The sequence below is a fragment of the Lemur catta genome, chromosome 1 (genome assembly GCF_020740605.2).
Source record: "Lemur catta isolate mLemCat1 chromosome 1, mLemCat1.pri, whole genome shotgun sequence".
Classification (NCBI taxonomy): Eukaryota; Metazoa; Chordata; class Mammalia; order Primates; family Lemuridae; genus Lemur; species Lemur catta.
This window is the reverse complement of record NC_059128.1, coordinates 210044100-210064327: the sequence shown is the minus strand read 5'-3', so window position 1 is coordinate 210064327 and position 20228 is coordinate 210044100. Positions and strand designations below refer to the sequence as shown.

Below are 20228 nucleotides of genomic sequence, written 5' to 3'. Positions count from 1 at the left end.
CCTGTGTAGCTAGTACAAGGATGCACCACCACACCTGGCTAAGTTTTTTTGTTTTTATAGAGATGGGGGTCTCTCGTTGCCCACGCTGGTCTTGAACTCCTGGCCTCAAGTGATACTCCTGCCTCAGCCTCCCAAAGTGCTGGGATTACAGGTGTGAGCCACCATACCCAACCAAAATCCTTTCTTTTAAAAAAACTACATTTGGGATTTTATTGTATTGAGTCCACACTCTATTTTTATACTATAACATTTAACCCATTATTAAGTATTCTTTATTCTGACAATCTCTGCCTTTTAATTGGAGAGTTTAATACATTTATATTTCATGCAACTATTGATAAAAAAGAATTTCTGCCATTTTGTTATTTTCTATGCTTTATATCTATTTTTTGTTCCTCATTTCCTCCATTACTGTTTTCATTTGTGTTAAATAGATATTTTCTAGTGTACCCTTTTAATTCTCTTGTTTCTTTTATTATATATTTTTGAGTTATTCTCTTAGTGGTGGTTGCCTTGGTAATGCAATTAACATCTTTTTAAAATTTTTAATTATTATGGGTACATAATAGTTGTATATATTTATGGAGTACATAAATATATCCCATAAATATGTTTTGCTTTGATACAGGCATACAACGTATAATAATCAAATAAAGATAATTGCAGAATCCATCACCTCAAGCATTTATCATTTCTTTATGTTGGGAACATTCCAATTCCACTCTTCGTTATTTTAAAGTATGCAATAACTTATTGTTGACTATAGTCACCCTGTTGTGCTATCAAATATTAGATCATGTTCATTATATCTAACTATATTTTGTACTTGTTAACCATCCTCACTTACCCCCCACTACAATTAGCATCTTAATTTATACTAATCTAGTTCAGACTAATATCAACTATAATTTCAATAGTGTACATAAAATTTGCTCCCCTATAGTTTCATTACTGACCCCTTTATGTTATTATTGTCACAAATTGTATCTTTATACATTATGTTCCCATTAACATAGATATATCATTATTGCTTTATATAGTGGTCCTTTAAATCAGACAAGAAAAAGAGGAATTACAAACAAAAAATACATTAGTACTGTCTTTTATATTTACCTATGTATTTATCCTTTATCAGTGTTCTTTATTTCTTCATGTGAATTCAAGTTACTATCTGGTGTCCTATCATTTCAGCCTGAAGGATTTCTTATAGGGCAGATCTGCTAGCAACAAATTCTCTTTTTATTTATCTGGGAATGTGTTAATTTTGCCTTCATTTGCAAGGTATAGTTTTGCTAGATACAAAATTCTTGGTTGACAGTTATTTTTTTGTTCATACTTTGAATATGTCATTCCATGCCTTCTCTCCATGTTTTCTGTTAAGAACTCATGTTAATCTTATGGTAAATATTCTTTAATAAAATCATTTTAAATGGCTGCATAATTTTTCATCCTATAGATGTACCATAATTTATTTAGTAATTTCCTAATGATTTAATTTTTATAAAAGCTTTATAAATAAAAACATATATATATCCCCTAAGTGCTCCTTTTCTTTGTCCCTCTTACCATGATATTCTGCACAGTGAATGCAGATCTGAGTTATTAGCAGTAAGTCAGGGCTTAGGGATGCACAGTGGTGGAAAGAGTGGCGATTCACTGTTAGGAAAGCCTCACGTGAGATAGGCTTCAAATACGGAAGGTATTTTGGCATTGCAGTCTGGGTAAAGGGCATTCTGCATTTAAGTAATCTCCTCCTCTTACCTTTGTACCCATAAATGACTAGCAGAACTTTGGCAATTTTTAAATGGCCAGGAAAGGCACTGTGATAAAGGGCACAAGCTCATCTTCTTGTCCAGACTGAGGTTGCTCCCTGACTCTTTTTTTGTTATATAACAGCTTTATTGAGATATAATTTACATACCATACAGTTGACTAGTTTAAAGTATATAATTCAATGGTATATGAGTATATTTACAGAGTTATGCAACCATGATCACAGCAGATTTTAGAACATTTTGTCACCCCCCAAAGAAACCTATTATCCTTTAGCAATAACTCCCTATCCCTTCTCCCCCAATTCTAAGCAACCACTAATCTACTTTATATCTCTACAGATTTGCCTATTCTGGATGTTTCATATAAATGGAATTGTACAATATGTGGTCTTCTGTGAATGGCTTCTTTTGCTTAGCATAATGCTTTCCAGGTTCATCCATGTTGTAGCATGAATCAGTTCTTTATTACTTTATATGGCTGAATAATATTCCAATGTATGGATATACCACATTTTATTTATCCATTAATCAGTTGATAGACATTTGGGTTGTGTCTGCTTTTTTTGCTTTTATAAGCAATGATGGTGTGAAAATTTGTGTACATGATTTTTGTGGGCATATGTTTTCAGCTCTTTTGAGCATATGTCCAAGAGTAGATTTGATGGGTAATATAGTAACTCTATGTTTAACCTTTCAGGGACTGCCAGACTGTTTTCTATGCAGTGTTTGCAGTGTTTTATATTCCCACCAGCAATGTATGAGAGTTCTGTATTCTGTATATCCTCTCCAACACTTGTTATTGTCTGTATTTTTTATTATAGCCATCTTAGCGGATGTAAAGTGATATCTTGTTGTGGTTTTGATTTGCATTCCCCTGATGGCTAATGATATTGAGCATCTTTTCATGTGCCTTTTGGCCATTTGATCTCTTCTTTAGAAAAATGTCTATTCAGATCCTTTGCCTCTTTTTAATTGGTTATTTGTCTTTTTATTTTTGAGTTGTAAACATTCTTTATATATTCTAGATATAAGTCCTATATCAGACATATAATATGTAAGTATTCCCTCTCATTCTGTGGGTTGTCTTTTTATTTTCTTGTGCTTCCTAAATCTTGCAGGGCTCCAGAAAGCTATTTCTGGAGACTTACTTATTTGATATGCTGGCTGAGACAGGCCAATACAGAGCCAGAGAATAAATGTACAAGAAGCTAGAGATTCTAGTTTCTTAAATAAATGTGTTGAAGTTAGTGTTTCAACATGAAGACTTAGGGATAGCACATCTTTGTTTATGCTATTAATTAAAGGAGAGGATGTGTACTGTTTGCCCTGTAGAAATCTGAATTCAATGAAACAATGTTTTTGAGAGTGTAGGAAATCCAGGGGAGTGCTTACTTTAACTCTGAACATATATATCATCTTATTCTAATGGCCTTCATGCCTTTAATCTTTGATAGACTCAAATCGCCTTCCCAGAAGTCACACTAGGACTTCTTCCTGGTGCAAGAGGAACCCAGCTTCTCCCCAGACTCATTGGAGTTCCTGCTGCACTTGATTTAATTGTGTCAGGTCAGTATAAACCTTGGCAACAACTGTCTAGGTCAATATGAGAAACTGGACTAGGATTTAGAAAAATCCTGACTTAACAACTTACTACCTATGTAACCTTAAGAGTCTTTATCTTCTTTGACTCTCAATTTCCTAATCTGTAAAATGGAGAGAATACATTTCCTGAGACCTTCTCAGATGTTACCATAAAGATCAAATGTGAGAGCCTTCTAAATGAAAGTGTATGAAAAGCGCTAATCAAATTTAGAATTTTATTATAGTTCAAGTGACTATTCATACACACTGGTGTTCAGATAGGGGGCATTATGTTCAGATCCAATTTAGAAATTGTGATATGAATGAGATTTAAAACCAGAATTTTCAAGGTAAGTTTTCAAGTTTAAGTGTGGAAATGGCTAAATTTTTCATTTCCAAGTATGAAGATATTAGCTACAAATGGAAGTTGTTCTTTTTCAACAGGGAATGTGAACAATACAACACTAGACAGTATTTAGAGACCTTGGAGTTACCAAATACTTGTTTGTATGACATTAAAAGAGACTTTTAGTTGAGGTAAAGTTGGAAGAAAGAACATATACAGCTATTTACTCCAAACAGATATAATGAATTATGAGACTTTGGATCAGCCACTTTACTTTCCCGTGCCTTAGTTTCCTCGTAAAAGTGAGTAAAAATATACCTGCCATATGGTGATGTGGTGAAGATTGGATAGCTTAATACATACAATGTGCTTAGAACAGTGCTAGACAGTATAATAACACCATAATTGTTAACTTTATGTTATTATTCCAAAATATCAACTGCTTAGTAAAAAAGGAAGATTGAGTAAAAATAAGATGAGTATCTTGGTGTTAGACTATATTCTGAAGAATCGGCAACTAAAAGAACACAAACTTTAGAATCAAAAGAGCTGGGTTTGAATCCCACCTCTACCACATATAAACAACATGCCTTGTGCAAGTTAATTTTTATTTCTTCATCCAGCAACTATTAATTTTCTCTCATATGCTGAGTCCTGTTCTAGGCATTAGATCTATAGCAGTGAACTGAACCAACAAAAATTTTTGCCTTCAGGAAGATTATATGGAGAAAACAATAACAGTCACAATAGTAATCGTCATTGTTATATTTCTTCATTTAAAAAATGGCCGGGCATGGTGGCTCACGCCTGTAATCCTAGCACTCTGGGAGGCCGAGGCAGGTGGATCGCTCGAGGTCAGGAGTTCGAGACCAGCCTGAGCAAGAGTGAGACCCATCTCTACTAAAAAATAGAAATAAAAATTATCTGGACAACTAAAAATATATATAGAAAAAATTAGCCGGGCATGGTGGCCCATGCCTGTAGTCCCAGCTACTTGGGAGGCTGAGGCAGTAGGATCGCTTAAGCCCAGGAGTTTGAGGTTGCTGTGAGCTAGGCTGACGCTACGGCACTCACTCTAGCCTGGGCAACTAAGTGAGACTCTGTCTCAAAAAAAAAAAAAAATGCACCTTTTTCCCCATATCTTTGAAATTGGGATGCCTCTCACATTCATTATGAGTCATGGTTAAAGTGGCAGTGTTTCTTTACTAGTTTCCATGAATCAAATTTGAGAGCAGCTTAGTTGGGTTGTAGCCTAGGGTTTCTCATGAGATTGCAGTAAAGACATTGACTAGGGCTACAGTCATCTGAAGGCCTGACGGGGGCTGGAGGATCTACTTCCAGGATGGCTCACTTACATGGATGGCTATGTGGTGCTGACTGTTGTCAGGAGGCTTCATTTCCTCTCTAAGGTGACCTCTCCATAGAGCTTCTTGAGTGTCTTCACAGTACGGAAGCTGGCTTCCTCTTAGAGTAAGTGATCTAAGAGAGAGCAAGATGTGAAAACCACATTGTCTTCTGTGACCTAGCTTGGAGTCACACACCATCTTTTCTGTTGGCTACACAGGTCTTCCCTATTCAACGTGGGAGGAGGCTTGTATACCAAGAGGCCAGACTCAGTAGGGGTCACTTTGGAGACTACCTACCACCACTGTATATGCACACATACACCTCCCTATTATATGAGTAATATATGTAGAAGGTTAGGTGGAGATAAATGCTAAGGAGAAAACATAAAGCAAAAAGGGGAAATATAAAATGTTAGGGGTGGGTGGTGGGTTAATATTTTAGATAGGGTAGCTAGGAAAGGCTTCCCTACAAAACAACATCTGAATAAAGAACTGAAGGAGGTAAGGATGTTTGTTATCCCAATATCTGGAGCACAATATTCAACACAGAGAAAATAGCAAGTACAGAGCACCAAGGCAAGTCATACTTGGAACGTTCAAAGAACAGCAAGAATGTCAGTGTAGCTGGAATGAAGTGAATAAGGGGAAAATAGTAGGGGGTGAAGTCACATCTTGTAGGGCCTTAAAGGTTAGAGAAAGAACTTTGGCTTTTCTTTTGAACACGAAGAAAAGCATTGGAGTGTTTTGAGGAGAGGAGTAATGCCCTCTCACTTACGTTTTTTAGAAGATCATTCTGGCTGTTGAAAATATACTAATTGGAGTCAAGGACAGAAATTGGAAGACTGGTTAGAAGGCTGCTGTAATAATCCAAGAGAGATGATGAGGGCTTGGATGAGGGCTGAGTGGTACAATGTAAATGGTGAGATATGGTCAGATTCTGGATATATTTTAAAGATAGAGCCAACGGAATTTTGTGACAGATCAGATATGAGATGTGAGAGGAAAGGGGGAGTCAATGGTAATTTTAATGGCCTGAGCAGCTGGAAGGACAGTGCCATTACTAAGATGGGGATTTCTGCTGGTAGAGCAGGTTTTATGGAGGAAGCACAAGAGCTTAGTTTTGGACGTGTTAAGTTTGAGAGGCCTGTTACACATCCATGTGGAGATGTCCTGTAGACAGTTGAATAGACTGGCCTGGAGTTTAGGAGAGAGGTCTTTTTAACTCTGAGCCTCTGTTTTCTCATCAGTAAAACAACCACGTGTTTGTTTTAAGGAATAATGAAATAACATGACATGCTTCTGGTATTATGCCCGGTAGGCAGAATTATGGCCCCCAGAGGTGTCCATGTCCTAATCCCTAGAACCTGTGAATCTGTTATGTTACATTCAAAAGGGCCTTTGCAGATGTGTTTAAATTAAAGATCTTGAGATGGGAGATGATCCTGGATTATCCAGGTGGGCCCAGTTTATCATAAGCATCCTTATAAGAGGGAGGCAAGAGGCCAGAAAGGAGAGCAGATACTACATTGCTGGCTTTGAAGATGAAGGAGGAGGTCACACGCTAAGGAATGTAGGCCGCCTCTAGAAGCTGGAAAAGATAAGGAAACAGATTCTCCCTTAAAACCTCCGGACGGAACACAGTTCTGCTGACCTATTTCAGAACTCTGACATCTTAAACTGTAGGATAACAAATGTGTGTTGTTTTAAGCCTCTAAGTTTGTGGCAATCTGTTACAGCAGCAATAGGATACTAACAAGTAGCTATTAATGATGATGATAATAAAAATCTTGGCTGGGTGCAGTGGCTCACACCTGTAATCCCAGCACTTTGGGAGGCCAAAGCAGAAGGATCACTTGAGGCCAGGTTACAGTGAGCTATGATTGAGCCACTACACTCCTGCCTGGATGACAGAGCAAGCCTCTTTCCAAACAAACCAAGTAACAAACAAATAAATTTATTTTAAAAGAATCTTCCTTTTTGGTTTGGAAAATTTTTTTTCTAAGAAAGGACGTTTAAGAAAAAGATTAAATTGCCATTGAAACTTGAAGATTCCCTACTGATATGAATGAGGAAAAAACACCAACTTTGTAGCCACTGTTCCCATAGGAAATTAATAAGTAAATAGATTTAGATGGCTAACCTTTTCTAATCTCCCAAAATCCCTGAGAGAGGTAATTCTGGAAAGTAGAGTGATTACACCACCAACCCCCACTCCTCCACAGTTCCCTTAAAATGCCATCTGGAAATGACTGAATCTTTAGCAGTAACCACAAAAGATATGCTTGAGCACATTGCAGTTCATTCCCTGATGTTCTCTGTCCAGTCAGCTGACAAGAACTATAGTGTGCTGCTCTTCCTTCTGCTTTTATTTTCTAGATCCCATCCTCCTTGTTCACAGAAGAACATAGAAAACTTCTGCTGTATTCTTACAGAGCTTTGCCCCATCCCAGATGAATTCCTTTATGTGCATTCACGGGAGAGTGATGCCTTTGAGCTCTAGATTTTTGGTGGGATGCCTCTTACCACCTAGACTTGGGTTTGGGGGAGAGAGTTGGGATTACCACCTTTATCCCACCTGCCTTTTAGCTTTTGGCTCAAGTGGGTTTTCTTTATATTGGAACAAAATACTGAAGGTGAGTTTTAGTATTAGCACCTCAGGGCTCCCAGACAACAATTGCAAATACTGGCAAATATTTTTCCATGATCCAAACAAATGACAAACAAAGAACTTAAAACAACCTCAAACCTAAAACTTATGAAAATATTCTGTGACTTTAAAAAATTGAAACATAAATATGAGTATGCTGAAATATTAAAGAAAAAAATTTAGAAAACTCACATTATTCTAAATTAGAAAAAATATTCTATTTATTAAATAAGAACACCCTGTTTAAAATCAAAACATTAGCCAAAATAATTCCTTTTTGAAGTGATAAAAGGAAGATGTGATGTAATAGAAAACTGACTCAACAACATAGAGGATACATGGAGACTCATTTATAGAATTTGGAAGAATTAAACAAAAAGATAAAATATAAATGAAGACAGCAGACATGGAAGATATATTAGATAACAGAGGTCTCTGCTATGAATAATAAGAGTCCCAAAGCAAAAAATGAAAGCAATAACAAAAAGAAAAAATAGAAGAAATTCTTCAGATATGAAATAGAGTCAGAGATTGTAGCAAGCACTCTATTTTCCTGGAAAAACTGATGAGGAAATGACAATGCCTTGATGTATTTTGGTAAAGATTTTTAGCTTCTAGAAAACAGAATCCTGCAAGCTTCTAAGGATTAAAAACAAATAAGACAAAATGTTACTTTCAAAGGAACTAAAATCACTCCAGTCATAAATAAATGCTAAACATATGGAATATTCACACACTAGGATGCTATGTAGTCTTTATAATGATCATGTAAATCAGAAGTTCTTAAAGTGTGGTCCAGGGATTCCTGGGTATGTCCAAAAGCATTAGAGGGTCCATGGAATCAGAATTACTTTCAGAATAATAAGACATTACTCGCCTCTTTCATGTTCTCTTGTAAGTGTACAGTGGAATTTTCCAGAGTCCATTATAAATGCCATGTGATACCATAACAGAGTGAATGCAGAAGCAGATAGGAGAATCCACCTGTCTTCTGTTAAGCCAGATGTTAAATAAATTTGCAAAAATATAAAGCAATGACACTCTTCTTACTAAATTTTTGAAATTCTGTAAACAGTTATTTTGCATAAAAATTTATGCTAACGTGATGAGCTCATTATTTTAAATTGAGTTAATGTTTTTAAATTTCTCAGTTTTAATTTCTAATACAGTAAATATTGGTAAATATAACCTATATAAACAAACGGTTTTTGATGTTCTCCATCATTTTTAAGAGTGCAAAGGGGTCCTAAGACTAAAAAGTTTGAGAATTGCTAATAGAAATTTGTATCTTTTGACACAGAAACCAAGAGCAAAGCCTCTTTATATATACTGTATATATACACACATGAGACAAATTAGAAAATTATATGAGTCTATATACATTAAAAGTAGCTTTTTTCTTTTAAATGGGTACAGGGTATTATAAAATCTATAGAATATGAAAGAAGAGTTAAAAAAACTGAATGTATTCAATTTCTTTTCAATAAATCAACTTAGAAATTGTTTTAATTTACAATGGCATGATAAGTACATTTAAAAATATTTTTTATTTCAGGAAATTATGGGGGTACAAACATTTTGGTTGATAAGTACATTTTAAAGAATATGAACTATTTTAAGTGTCTAATGTAGAATTCATGAGGAGAGGCTTACGATCCAACATACTACAGAAATGCAAAGCACATGAGACAGTTTACTCTACAAAAGACAAAAATAGAAAGGAAGCAAAAAAGCCTAAATTATAGGAGGAAGTTATAATGGTGTGAAATGAGTCTGTAAATTCTAAGGTTTATAGAAATTAAAGTGTATGGGAGAATATGGAGAAATGTCGTGACCTATTTTCAGTATTAAGTATGAAAGGCAAGATTATTAGGGGAAATCAAGAAAACTGGCTTCTTTGACAAAAAAAATGAAGTGAACTGGGATTGGCCTTTTCCCAAAGCACTGCTTAACAAAATATCACTATTTTTGGCATGATGAAGAGAAGAGGTAAAAACAGTAAGAAATGATGGCTTTTTGATTTGCATAGAAAAAGGTCATTAGATGAAAGCTAACATTAGAATCATACACCTATTTTTTTGAGTAGTCTGTACAGTTTTAGGGAGACTTGAGAATGACATTTGGAAAGATTTCCATGGAGAAAAAAAATTTAATGTATGGAAAAGAAAAGAAGCCATCAAGGAAATTGGAAAAAATTGAGATTACCAGCGTGGAGAAGAGAAGCTCAGTTGTCTTGGAGTCTCCTTAAAGTAGATCTACATAGGACTCTTATTAGAGCCCATTGAACAGTGATTGTTGTCTACAGTGATGGCAGCACAAGAAAAAACAAGTTTAAATCACAGCCTGAGAATTTGGATTGACTGTATAGAGCCATGTCTTTAGGTCCATAGTTCTTTGAAACAAAATAAAAATACAGTCATGCATCACTTAATGATGGGGTATGTTCTGAGATGTGTGTCATTAGGCGATTTTGTTGTGCGAACATCATAGCATGTGCTTACATAAACCGAGGTGATACTGCCTGCTACACACCTAGGCTATTTGGTATAGCCTATTGCTCCTAGGCTATAAACCTATACAGCATGTTACTGTATTGAGCGTTGTAGGCAATAACAACACAATGGTAAATATTTGTATGTCTAAATGTATCTAAACATAGAAAAGGTACAGTAAAAATATGGTAATCTTATAGGACCATCATCATATATATGGGGCATTGTTGACTGGAATGTCACATGATTGTATTGGAATCTCATTGACTCTTTAAGAACAGTAGTGGTTCTCTTCCATTTTTGTGCAATCCAAGCCAGAAGAAATCATTACAGCTGAAGAAATTTTCAGTCCATCCTGGGGGTAGCTCATGTTTTCCTGCTTTGTTGCCCCCCAATCCTTTTAGTACCCAGGTTTCCATATTCCATTTTGTGTCTACTTGGCCCCCTAAACCTGGGTAGGCTGATTCACTTACTTCTTACCCAGGTGATTTTATACACAGTATACTTGACCCCTGAAACCACTCACCTACTCCCCACCCTCCGCCCCCCTCGAGGTTGGCTCCCCTCTCTCAGCCTCACCAACTCCCTGAAAGCCCCATCCCCCTTCGTCACCCCGGGGGCTTCTAATCACTCAGTATTGATTTCCCTAACTCTTTTCATCCTGTTGATCTGAAAGCCTTTTCTCAAAGGCACTTCCAGAAAACTGCACAAATACTGATTTCCAGAGAGACACCTGCCAAAAATTACTGGTCTATCAGATCAATAAAACCCATTTGTAGTTCTCTGAAGTACTAATAATAACCAGGAATGGAGGGTTTGTCTCGGAGGTGGCATCCACCAACACTGTCTGTAAGAGCAGTGAAGACTATGGAAACTGTTGCCAACAACACAGCTTTGATGGTTGCTTTTCAGAAGACAAAGGGATATTGGCAAGAAAGCAAGCAACGTCTCCTTCCTTCTGACCCTCTGGTAAGGGATGCTTATGTCCCCCAACCCCCTACTTCAGAATATGCAGATCAAATTACATATTTACAACTGGTGAAGAACTGCCAGGGCAGAATTGAGGAGTGATGCAAACCCTCATCAAACTTGTATAACCTCCTAGAGTTGAGGTTCTGTACTGCAGGCTGCCAGTGCCACAGCTAGATACTAAAAGCTGCCAGCACCCACCACCACCAGACATTAGATGTTGCCACCTGTCAAATGAGATTTAAACTGTTGGCTGCTGCTTAATATCACTAACTCCAGACTGAAAACCCTCAACAGAGCACCCAGTTCACCAAGCTTGCGGTCATGGACCACATGCCAGCTGAAGGAACCCAGCCAGCTGGGCTAAAGGAACCATTGTCTAATCATCCCTGCTTCCTTTTCAGCTTCTGTGGTAGGAGGTAGGGCTCCAAATCTCACTCAACAGCGATTGCGCAAACTAAGGGAGGGGCTGAGATGCTGGGTAGCCAAAAAATGGCAAATGTCTGCCCCATTTGTCCTGTGTAATTTTGATTATACCCAATATAATGTCAACTTAATCCTGTTTATCCAATTATATTTGTTTGAGTACTATCTTTTTTTCTTTTAATCAACCACTGTCCCTGGTGTGTGCTAGGTATAGATAGGGTAGATACTACTATTCTGATGCTACTACCTCTATTATTATTAAAAAGTAATCATCTCTTATATTTCTATAGAGATGTGTAATTTATAAAATGCTTCTGTGGGCATTTAAAGAATATAAAGAGAATCTATCATTCTCACTACCCAGAATTAGTGAGGTAAGTGTAATTATTCCCATTTTGCAATGAGGAAATCGTGGTCCTGGTGCAGTTCTTCACAGTCACACAAGTAGTAAAAAGTAGAGCCAGAGCTTAAATCCAGGTTTTTCTGGTTATCCCTGCAGTGATCTTTCTACTACCACAGTCTGTGTGGTCCTTATTTATTTTATTTAATGATAGATGTTTATATCCAAGACAAACAACCTTCCCTTCCAAGAGAAGAATGCTTCTGCTTTAGTCTCACGTCATTCTTTGTTTTATTTTGTTTTATTTCAGGAAGATTTATTTCGGCAGGTGAAGCACTCAAGCTGGGTATTCTAGATCAAATTGTCAACTCAGACCCAGTCGACGAAGCAATCAAATTTGCTCAGAGAGTTTTAGGTAAGACTATAATAATAAAAGTAGAACAAGATTATAAACAAGCTACATGTCCACTTTAGTAAGGAACTCTGTAAATATCTTATGGTATACTCATGTAATGGAGTCTGATACAGCTTAAAAATGAATGAGAAACTCTATGTACTAATTTGGTATGAAATCCATGATATATGGTATTATTAAGTGAAAAAAGCATCACTGCATACAGTGATTTGCCATTGGTGTAACAAAAAAGGGAGGATTATCTATGCAACTGTTTGTTTACGCATACATTTCTGTCAGGATTCACAAGAATGGTTAATGGTTGCCTCTGGGAATGGGGCTGATCAGCCAGCGCAAGTTGGGAGGAGGCTTTTCACTGTTTACCTTTCTGTACCTTGTGAATTTTTTATCACATGAATGTTTTTCCTATTAAGAAAGAGAATTACAATTGAAACAAACAAACACTTCGGCAAATAGAAGACAGGCTCTATTATCTACCACAAAGAAGCTCCGGGCCTCCAGAGCTTCTGTCTCAGCAAACTAAGTTCTATCTCAATGTTTCTCACTTTATAAACTCATCATGTTCCGTTAAGAGTTCTTTTCGTGGTGGCACTCCCCGAGGTTTTGTGTTTGTTTCTTTTTAAACCATTCCTTTTCAGTCTAGGGAGGTTGTCAGCTTCAAACGAGCAAGATGGAGAGGGTAAAAATTGCCAGAAAAAAATAATTAGGAGGAGTGCTGGGTCACAGGCAGAACAGAGTGCTGGTCTCCCGCTTGGTGGCAGGAAATGGCTCGATGTCATTTAAAGGCATTCTTTTGAAAACAGCGTTCTTTTGTTGACCCTGGCAGAGAACAAACACTGTCCTGAAATAATCTTTCTTTTTTGTGGCTCTAGCCTGTTACTTTTTCAAAGTCATAGTAAAAGCTTGAACTGGAGAGGTGAGGGACTATGGGGAGAAAATATTGGTGACCCCTAGAGAATCAGCAAGGCTGTGCACAGATGGAAATAAATTTCCTGTTATCCTCCTCTGCCTTTCTGCCTCTCAGACCACATTTTCATCATTGTGCTTCTTGAGAGGGCTGATTGTTTTGTTGTTAATAGCAGTCACTTGGTTGGCTCACAGCAAAGACTACTTGCATTTGGAGGTCCCTAAATGATTTTTTGGTTTGGGGCTCAAGATAGACCCGTGCCTGTCATTTATACCTTGGTTTTGGTTTGTAAAGGCCTCAATTTCAACAGAAGTTCTTTCCCTTAAGTGATTTCCCTAGATTCTGATTTGAGAATTAAGTTACTTTGAGAAATAGACTTTAAGAATATCATGGTCTAGTACATTTATAAAATGGTCTGGTTTTAATTTGTATTTATTTAAAAGAAATTAATTTTAATCAATTTTTAAACATTAAATTTAAAGCATTTTTGATTTATAAAACTTATAAAATGGTATTGTTTCGGCAGTATTACACACTTTGTCCACTTGGTGGCATCCCAATATTGAGGCATCATCTGCTTTAAAACTTGGTAATTCACCTGTTAACAGTTCTGGCCTTTGGACAATTATATATAACTATTTTAAGTTATAATCATGAAGACTATATGGAAATATGTAAAGTTCTTTGTGATACAAAAATGTTTAAAATACAAATTTATGTGCATTGTGTAATTATAGCTACATAGAGTATGTCTGAATATGGACAAAAATTGAAAGGAAATACGCAAGAATGAGAATAAGTTAGTTTTTCCCCAAAATTTCTTAAGTGAATTTGCTTTTATTTTGATTTTTTTTCTAGCTTAGAATAAATTAGTTTTACTAAATATTTCTAAGTTATTTTTAGTTTTCTTTCTATTTTTTTCCAGCTTTAGTGAGATGTAATTTCTATACAACAAAATTCACACATTTTATTTATTTTATTTTATTTATTTATTTTTTTGAGACAGAGTGTCACTTTGTTGCCCTGGCTAGAGTGAGTGCCGTGGCGTCAGCCTAGCTCACAGCAACCTCAAACTCCTGGGCTCAAGCGATCCTCCTGCCTCAGCCTCCCAAGTAGCTGGGACTACAGGCATGCGCCACCATGCCCGGCTAATTTTTTCTATATATATTTTAGTTGGCCAGATAATTTCTTTCTATTTTTAGTAGAGACGGGGTCTCACTCTTGCTCAGGCTGGTCGAACTCCTGACCTCGAGTGATCCACCTGCCTCGGCCTCCCAGAGTGCTAGGATTACAGGCGTGAGCCACCGCGCCCAGCCAAAATTCACACATTTTAAATGTTGAATTGGGTGAATTTTGGTAATTGGTTACAGTTGTGTAATCACTGCTACAATCAAGATATAGTTCTGGCACCCTAAAAAGTATTTTCATTCTGCTTTCCAGTAGATCCCCTTCCCTGCCCATTGGCTGCAGGCAACCACTGACCTGCTTTCTGTTACTGTATACAGTGTTACGTTTTTTAGAATTTCATATAGATGGAATCATACATAGAATGTGTAGTCTTTTGTGTCTGGCTTTCTTTCACTCAGCATAATGTTTTTGAGATTCATTCTTGTTGCATGTATTAATATTTTGTTCCATTTTATTACTGAATTATATTCCATAGTATGAGTAAACCACAATTTGTTTATCCATTTATCAGTTGATGGACAATTAGGATGTTTCCACTTTGGGCCTATACAAGTCTTTGTAGGCATATGTTATCCTTTCTCTTGGATAAATTCCTGAGAATAGGATTGCTGGGTTGTAAGGTAAGTGTATGCTTCACTCTTAAATGCTTTTAAAACTTGATTGAAAAACCATTAATGATTTAAAAGATTCTAATTTTTGCCAGGCAGATTAGAAAGGATAGAAAAAATAATATGGTAAAATTGAGTTTAAATAAGCTCTTACTACACTGCTTGTAATATATGCTATCTAGAGGGCAATTGGGCAGTCATGTATTGAGACTTAAAAGTTATTCGGACCTTTTGATTTAGTATTTCTATTCTTGGAAATTTACCATAGAAAAATAATCACAGAAGTACATAAAGATTTGCGTATAGTAATGCTCACTGAAGCTTTATTTATCATAAAATATTGGAAACAACTAAAATATTTAGTTTTAGGAGATTAAATAAAAGATGATAATCTCAATAAAGCAACTCTTTCAGCCACTAAAACATCCATTTTTGAAAAAGATGAAAAACTTGGAAAGTGCTTACATATAATATTAAGAAGAAAACAGATACAGAAAATTTCACACATGTGTGTGCATTTCTTATTCATATTTGCATAAAGAAAAACACTATGAGGAGATGTGACAAATTTTTAACAGTGGTTATACTTGGGTGGTAGTTAATCAAAATTTGATTTAAAAAAATATTTATCTTTTCCTAATATCGGAACCATTAAATATACTCAAAAGAAAAAGGGATGCCTTTGGGAGGCCAGTGTGGAAAGAGTGAAGTCTGATAGAGAAATGGGCTCAGGACTGGAAGTGAGGGGACCTGGACTCTAGTCTCAGCCTTAGCTATGTGGACCTTAACAAATCACATTTTTGGACATTATTCATCAAAAACGAAAGGGTTTGGTGCCAGGTGTGGTGGCTCACACCTGTGATCCTAGCACTCTGGGAGGCTGAGGCAGGAGGATTGCTTGAGCCCAGGAGTTTGAGGTTGCAGTGAGCTATGATGACACCACTGCACTCTAGCCCAGGCAACAGAGGAGAGACTCTGTCTCAAAAAAAAGAAGAGGAAAAGGTATTAGTTGGTTTCAAGCCATGTTCTGTGACATCACAGGCTACAGTGATTGGGCTCCCAATTATTTGTCCTTGATACAACCCAAGCAGCTCCACTGAGTCTTTTGTGGGGTTTAGTGATTTTAGAACCTGTGGAAAACTCTAGGATTTTTACTGTTGTTGTTGTTATTTTAATGAGTTCCACTGTTTGAAATCCTATGATTTCTTGGTGCTGCTTTGTTAATAGACAAATGCTAGAAAGAGAGGTAGAGAAATAAGGTAGATCAACCAAGGACTAACTCACAATCTGTCATTTATTATCTTACAAAATGCATAGTTTAGGCTTATTTATTTTGCCTTTTGTTTTCATTTGAGATCTTCTGCTCTTTTTATGCTTCCTTGTTTTCCTCTTTTTTATTTCTTTGTTTTGAAATATAGCTATTAGTATGTGGTCTTTTGGCAGAACAAAATTTATAGGTTGACTTGAAGGACAGGTTCCACAAAAATCTAATAAATTAATATTAAATATGTATGCATTTATTACAAATAAATATATACATGAGTACAGTTATGTGAAGCTAGTGCAATTGTTTTGATCTAGAGCAATGGTTCTCAAACTTTACTGTGCATCAGAATTGCTTGGAGGGCTTATTAAAACATAGTTTGAAAGGCTGTACTCATTACTTTCTGATTGAGTATATCTGGGGTAGGGCCCAAGAATTTTCATCTCTAACAAGTGCCTAGGTGATTTTGACAATGTGTTATAGGGACCACACTTGGAGAACCATTGATGTACAGAGAATAAAAGTAAGAATGGAGATACTTTTCCTAGTTTTGACTTTTTATATGTGGCATGCAAACACTACCTACAGTCCTAAAGATATTTGGAAATCAGTTGTGAAAAGCATGATCAAAATACACATGTGTGGTTATATAGCCTTGTAAATATACAAAAAAACACTGAATTATTGTACACTTTAAAGTGGTGACTTTTGTGATATGTGAATTACATGTCCATTTTTAAAACACATGTAAAATTTTTGCTTCCTTTTCCCATTTGTAAAAATATTCCATTAATTCAGCCTGTTCTCATCCACATTGCTCAAAGTTGACTTGAAAAAATAACAAAAGGAAAAGATTAAGAACACTTATTTAGTTTCCACTTTCTATAGGAAAGGAGGAAGAAAAGGGAATTTCCAATGGTCAATGTTCCAATCAGTACTTTCGGAATCAATTATGGGTAGCAAGGGAGTATAGGAGGTTAACATATCTAAAAATGTGATTTGGAAAGTAGCTGCAAATTTCTCTACAGACTCAACACTGTATCCTGGCGAGTTGACTATGGAAGTTAATTAGCTTTATGCATCTTAATGCTCTTGTTATATGAAGCATCCCAGACTACTGCCGTATAGTGGATTTAAAAGCACAATGCAGAATTTCTTGGCCAAAACAGATTGCTTTCACTAAACTAGGGAGGAGGGAGGGTACTGTATATTGCTATTTATTTGCACTTGCGTATGGCTAGAAGCCTGCTTGTTCCTGAACTGAGTAAGAATTTCTTGCTCCTGTGTGTATGTTTCTGGCATGAAACCAAAAGTGTGTGCTGTTATTCAAAGACCAAGAGACTACGGGCTCTCTGCCTCACCTTTCCCAGCAGTGATGGGCAAAGGGGACATGCATCAACTCAGGACCCTAATGCTCTGTTTTTGCCTCTGTAATGAACCCTCGTCCTGCTGCTGTGGCTGTGCTAGCCGTTTTTGGTCTGTTTGTTCATTGGGATTTTGTGGCTTTTAAAAAATCTTAGTGGTTTTATTTATCTTTCTCTTCATTTTATCTTTTCCTCTTTGTAATTTATTTTTACTCTCTGTGAACATTTATATGAACGTGCTTCAAAAGAGCAGAGTGACCCTGGAGGCCTAAGCACACGTATACATTGAGCTTCCTTTTTGCTTGCTGCACAAGTTCTGTGGGTGACCTCCCTGGAGCCTGTTAATCTGCAGTTGTTCTGTCTGTCCTTTGCAGAGCTTCTACAGAGGGACACAGCTTATTATTTATCAGGGTTAGAGAAGAGAGAATCCTTTATGTCTGAGAACACAATGTCTGTGAACTGCATATTGAGTCTCTCTTTAGCCTAGGCAGAGAAAATTTCTTCCTATCAGTTTAGCAGAAGGAAGGAGGGAAAATAATCGCCTCCTTTTCTTCCTTCAGAAGCATGATTCACTTATGTTTGATCAAAACTTGAATATACTTCTGCCTTAGAATACCTCATAGAATTAAGAAGAAACAAATGTGAGTGGGTCAAGAAAAGTACATAAGTATATAAGTATATTTAAATCACTGAGTTCCTCTCCTCCCCATTTTCCTGAGCAGCTAATGCTGATGCTGATACTCACCTGTCTTATTATGTAGGCACAGCTGAGTGAGTTGGAAACTACCAAGTGTAGAAGAAATACGCTTTGAAAACAACTGTGCCTGTAGACCCACAGGGGAAATTCTGAACATGTTCTGTAGTAATAAACCAAAGTTGTAAGAAAATCGCATCCTCAGTTACAGCTACAGCAAGAGAGAGAGAGAAAATCGAGCAGGGAAAAACCACCTATGATTGTGCTCTGATCTCAAACTCTCCAGTGGTTGTGCTCGGTTTGGCCCTGCGGCTGGCCTGGACAAGTGCCCTGGACAGCTCCCAGAATGCCCACATGCAGTCTGAGAGGTCTTGTGTGTCCCCAGGATGGTAGAATTATGCTGATCAGAAATAATTACTGCACACCATTAAGCAGGCTTTTCTCTTCTTCTCAGTTTTGCTCTCTCCTCTTTTTTCCACTTCTCTTCTTTTCTTTTCAATCTCTGGCCTAAGACAAAGTTGCCAGGAATTGCATCTGTCCTTGATGCAGTAGCTGACAAAACTCTCTGCCTTTGGAGCCCCCAGCGGCTAGACCTCAAAATTAACTGTTGAATTTTTCAAAAATAGTTATGCCTCATCATACGGGACTGGTTGATTTTGAAGTATGGCACGGGCATCTGAACTTCTTCAACTCTTCAAATAAATCTGATGTGTACTATGGAATGGAGAAGTAGCCGCAGTGATGGTGGGAATAATGGTAGTATCACAGGGACAAAGACCCAGCTCTATGATATACCAAGCCTGTCTACACCCTGTTGCATGTCATAGATTGCACTGGCCACGACACCGACAGCTCAGCCCTCTTTCCTCATCCACTTGCTCTTCCACATACTTATCCCCCCCGCCCCGTCCCTTCTTGTCTTCGTTTTAGGCTACCAGTAAATTAATTAAATGAGCTGTAGACCCTGGAAGGGTTCCCACCCTTCTCTGTTGAGCTTGCTTTCCCATAAATTGAGGATTGGGCTAACTCATTGGATAATTGAGCAAGTAATTGGTGGACTGTTGGGTACAGTTCATGTTTTTCCAAAATAGCAGAGTGAGGAGGGACCACATGCTGCTAACTACTGTCTTTCTGACTTTCCTGAATCCTATTCTTAACATTGAATGGAAAATCATTAATTTAGAAACTCATTCTTTTCAACTCTGTTAAACAATCAAGCATTAAGGAAATATTCTCATATCTTAGGTTAAAAAAAGAGGTTGAGATTATATAATGTCTCCCAGATATACCTCCATGTGCACATGATTACATCCGAACCTTACTCACTCTCCCTTGGACACACCTTAACACACCAATGCCAGATGGGCTTACATTCGTATGTGTTTTTATAGTGAAACTGCTTTAGAGGTAGGGTTTCTATCTGAATAACTAAGATGAACATTTTTAATATAATGGTTTATCCTTGAAGAAATGGTAGTAATTTTTAGAAAACAGTTTCTAGTATAGCTGAAGTTCTGGTAACTAATTTGTTACACGTTTGTTCTTTAGTGCAAACTTTAGAATCATTCTGTTGAGTTATTTTTTAAAAAATAGAACCATAAGCATTCTTATTAGAATTTCATAGACAATACATATGGGAAATATTTGTATTTTTATGCTGTTAAATATTTATATCCAGAAGCATGGGGCTTTTCTCTCTTTATTAAGGTCTTATTTTATGTTCTTCAATAAAATGTATTGATCTTCTGAAAGGTCTTGTACCTTTCTGGATAAATTCGTTTCTAGATATGTTTTAACAGCTTTAATGAGGCACGATTTGCCATATAGAGTTGTGCAACCATCCCATAAATTAATTTTAAAACTTGT

General features: G+C 36.8%; 1 protein-coding gene across 2 annotated transcripts in view; it reads left to right on the top strand.

Annotated features, from left to right (window-relative positions):
- Positions 1 to 20228, top strand: part of EHHADH (enoyl-CoA hydratase and 3-hydroxyacyl CoA dehydrogenase) — a 48621-nt gene that overhangs the window by 14814 nt on the left and 13579 nt on the right. For both annotated transcript variants that reach the window (XM_045539850.1, XM_045539851.1), the window contains 2 exons: positions 3230 to 3341; positions 12233 to 12337. In XM_045539850.1, coding sequence (XP_045395806.1) covers positions 3230 to 3341; positions 12233 to 12337 — 217 coding nt within the window. The remainder of the gene's footprint in view (positions 1 to 3229; positions 3342 to 12232; positions 12338 to 20228) is intronic.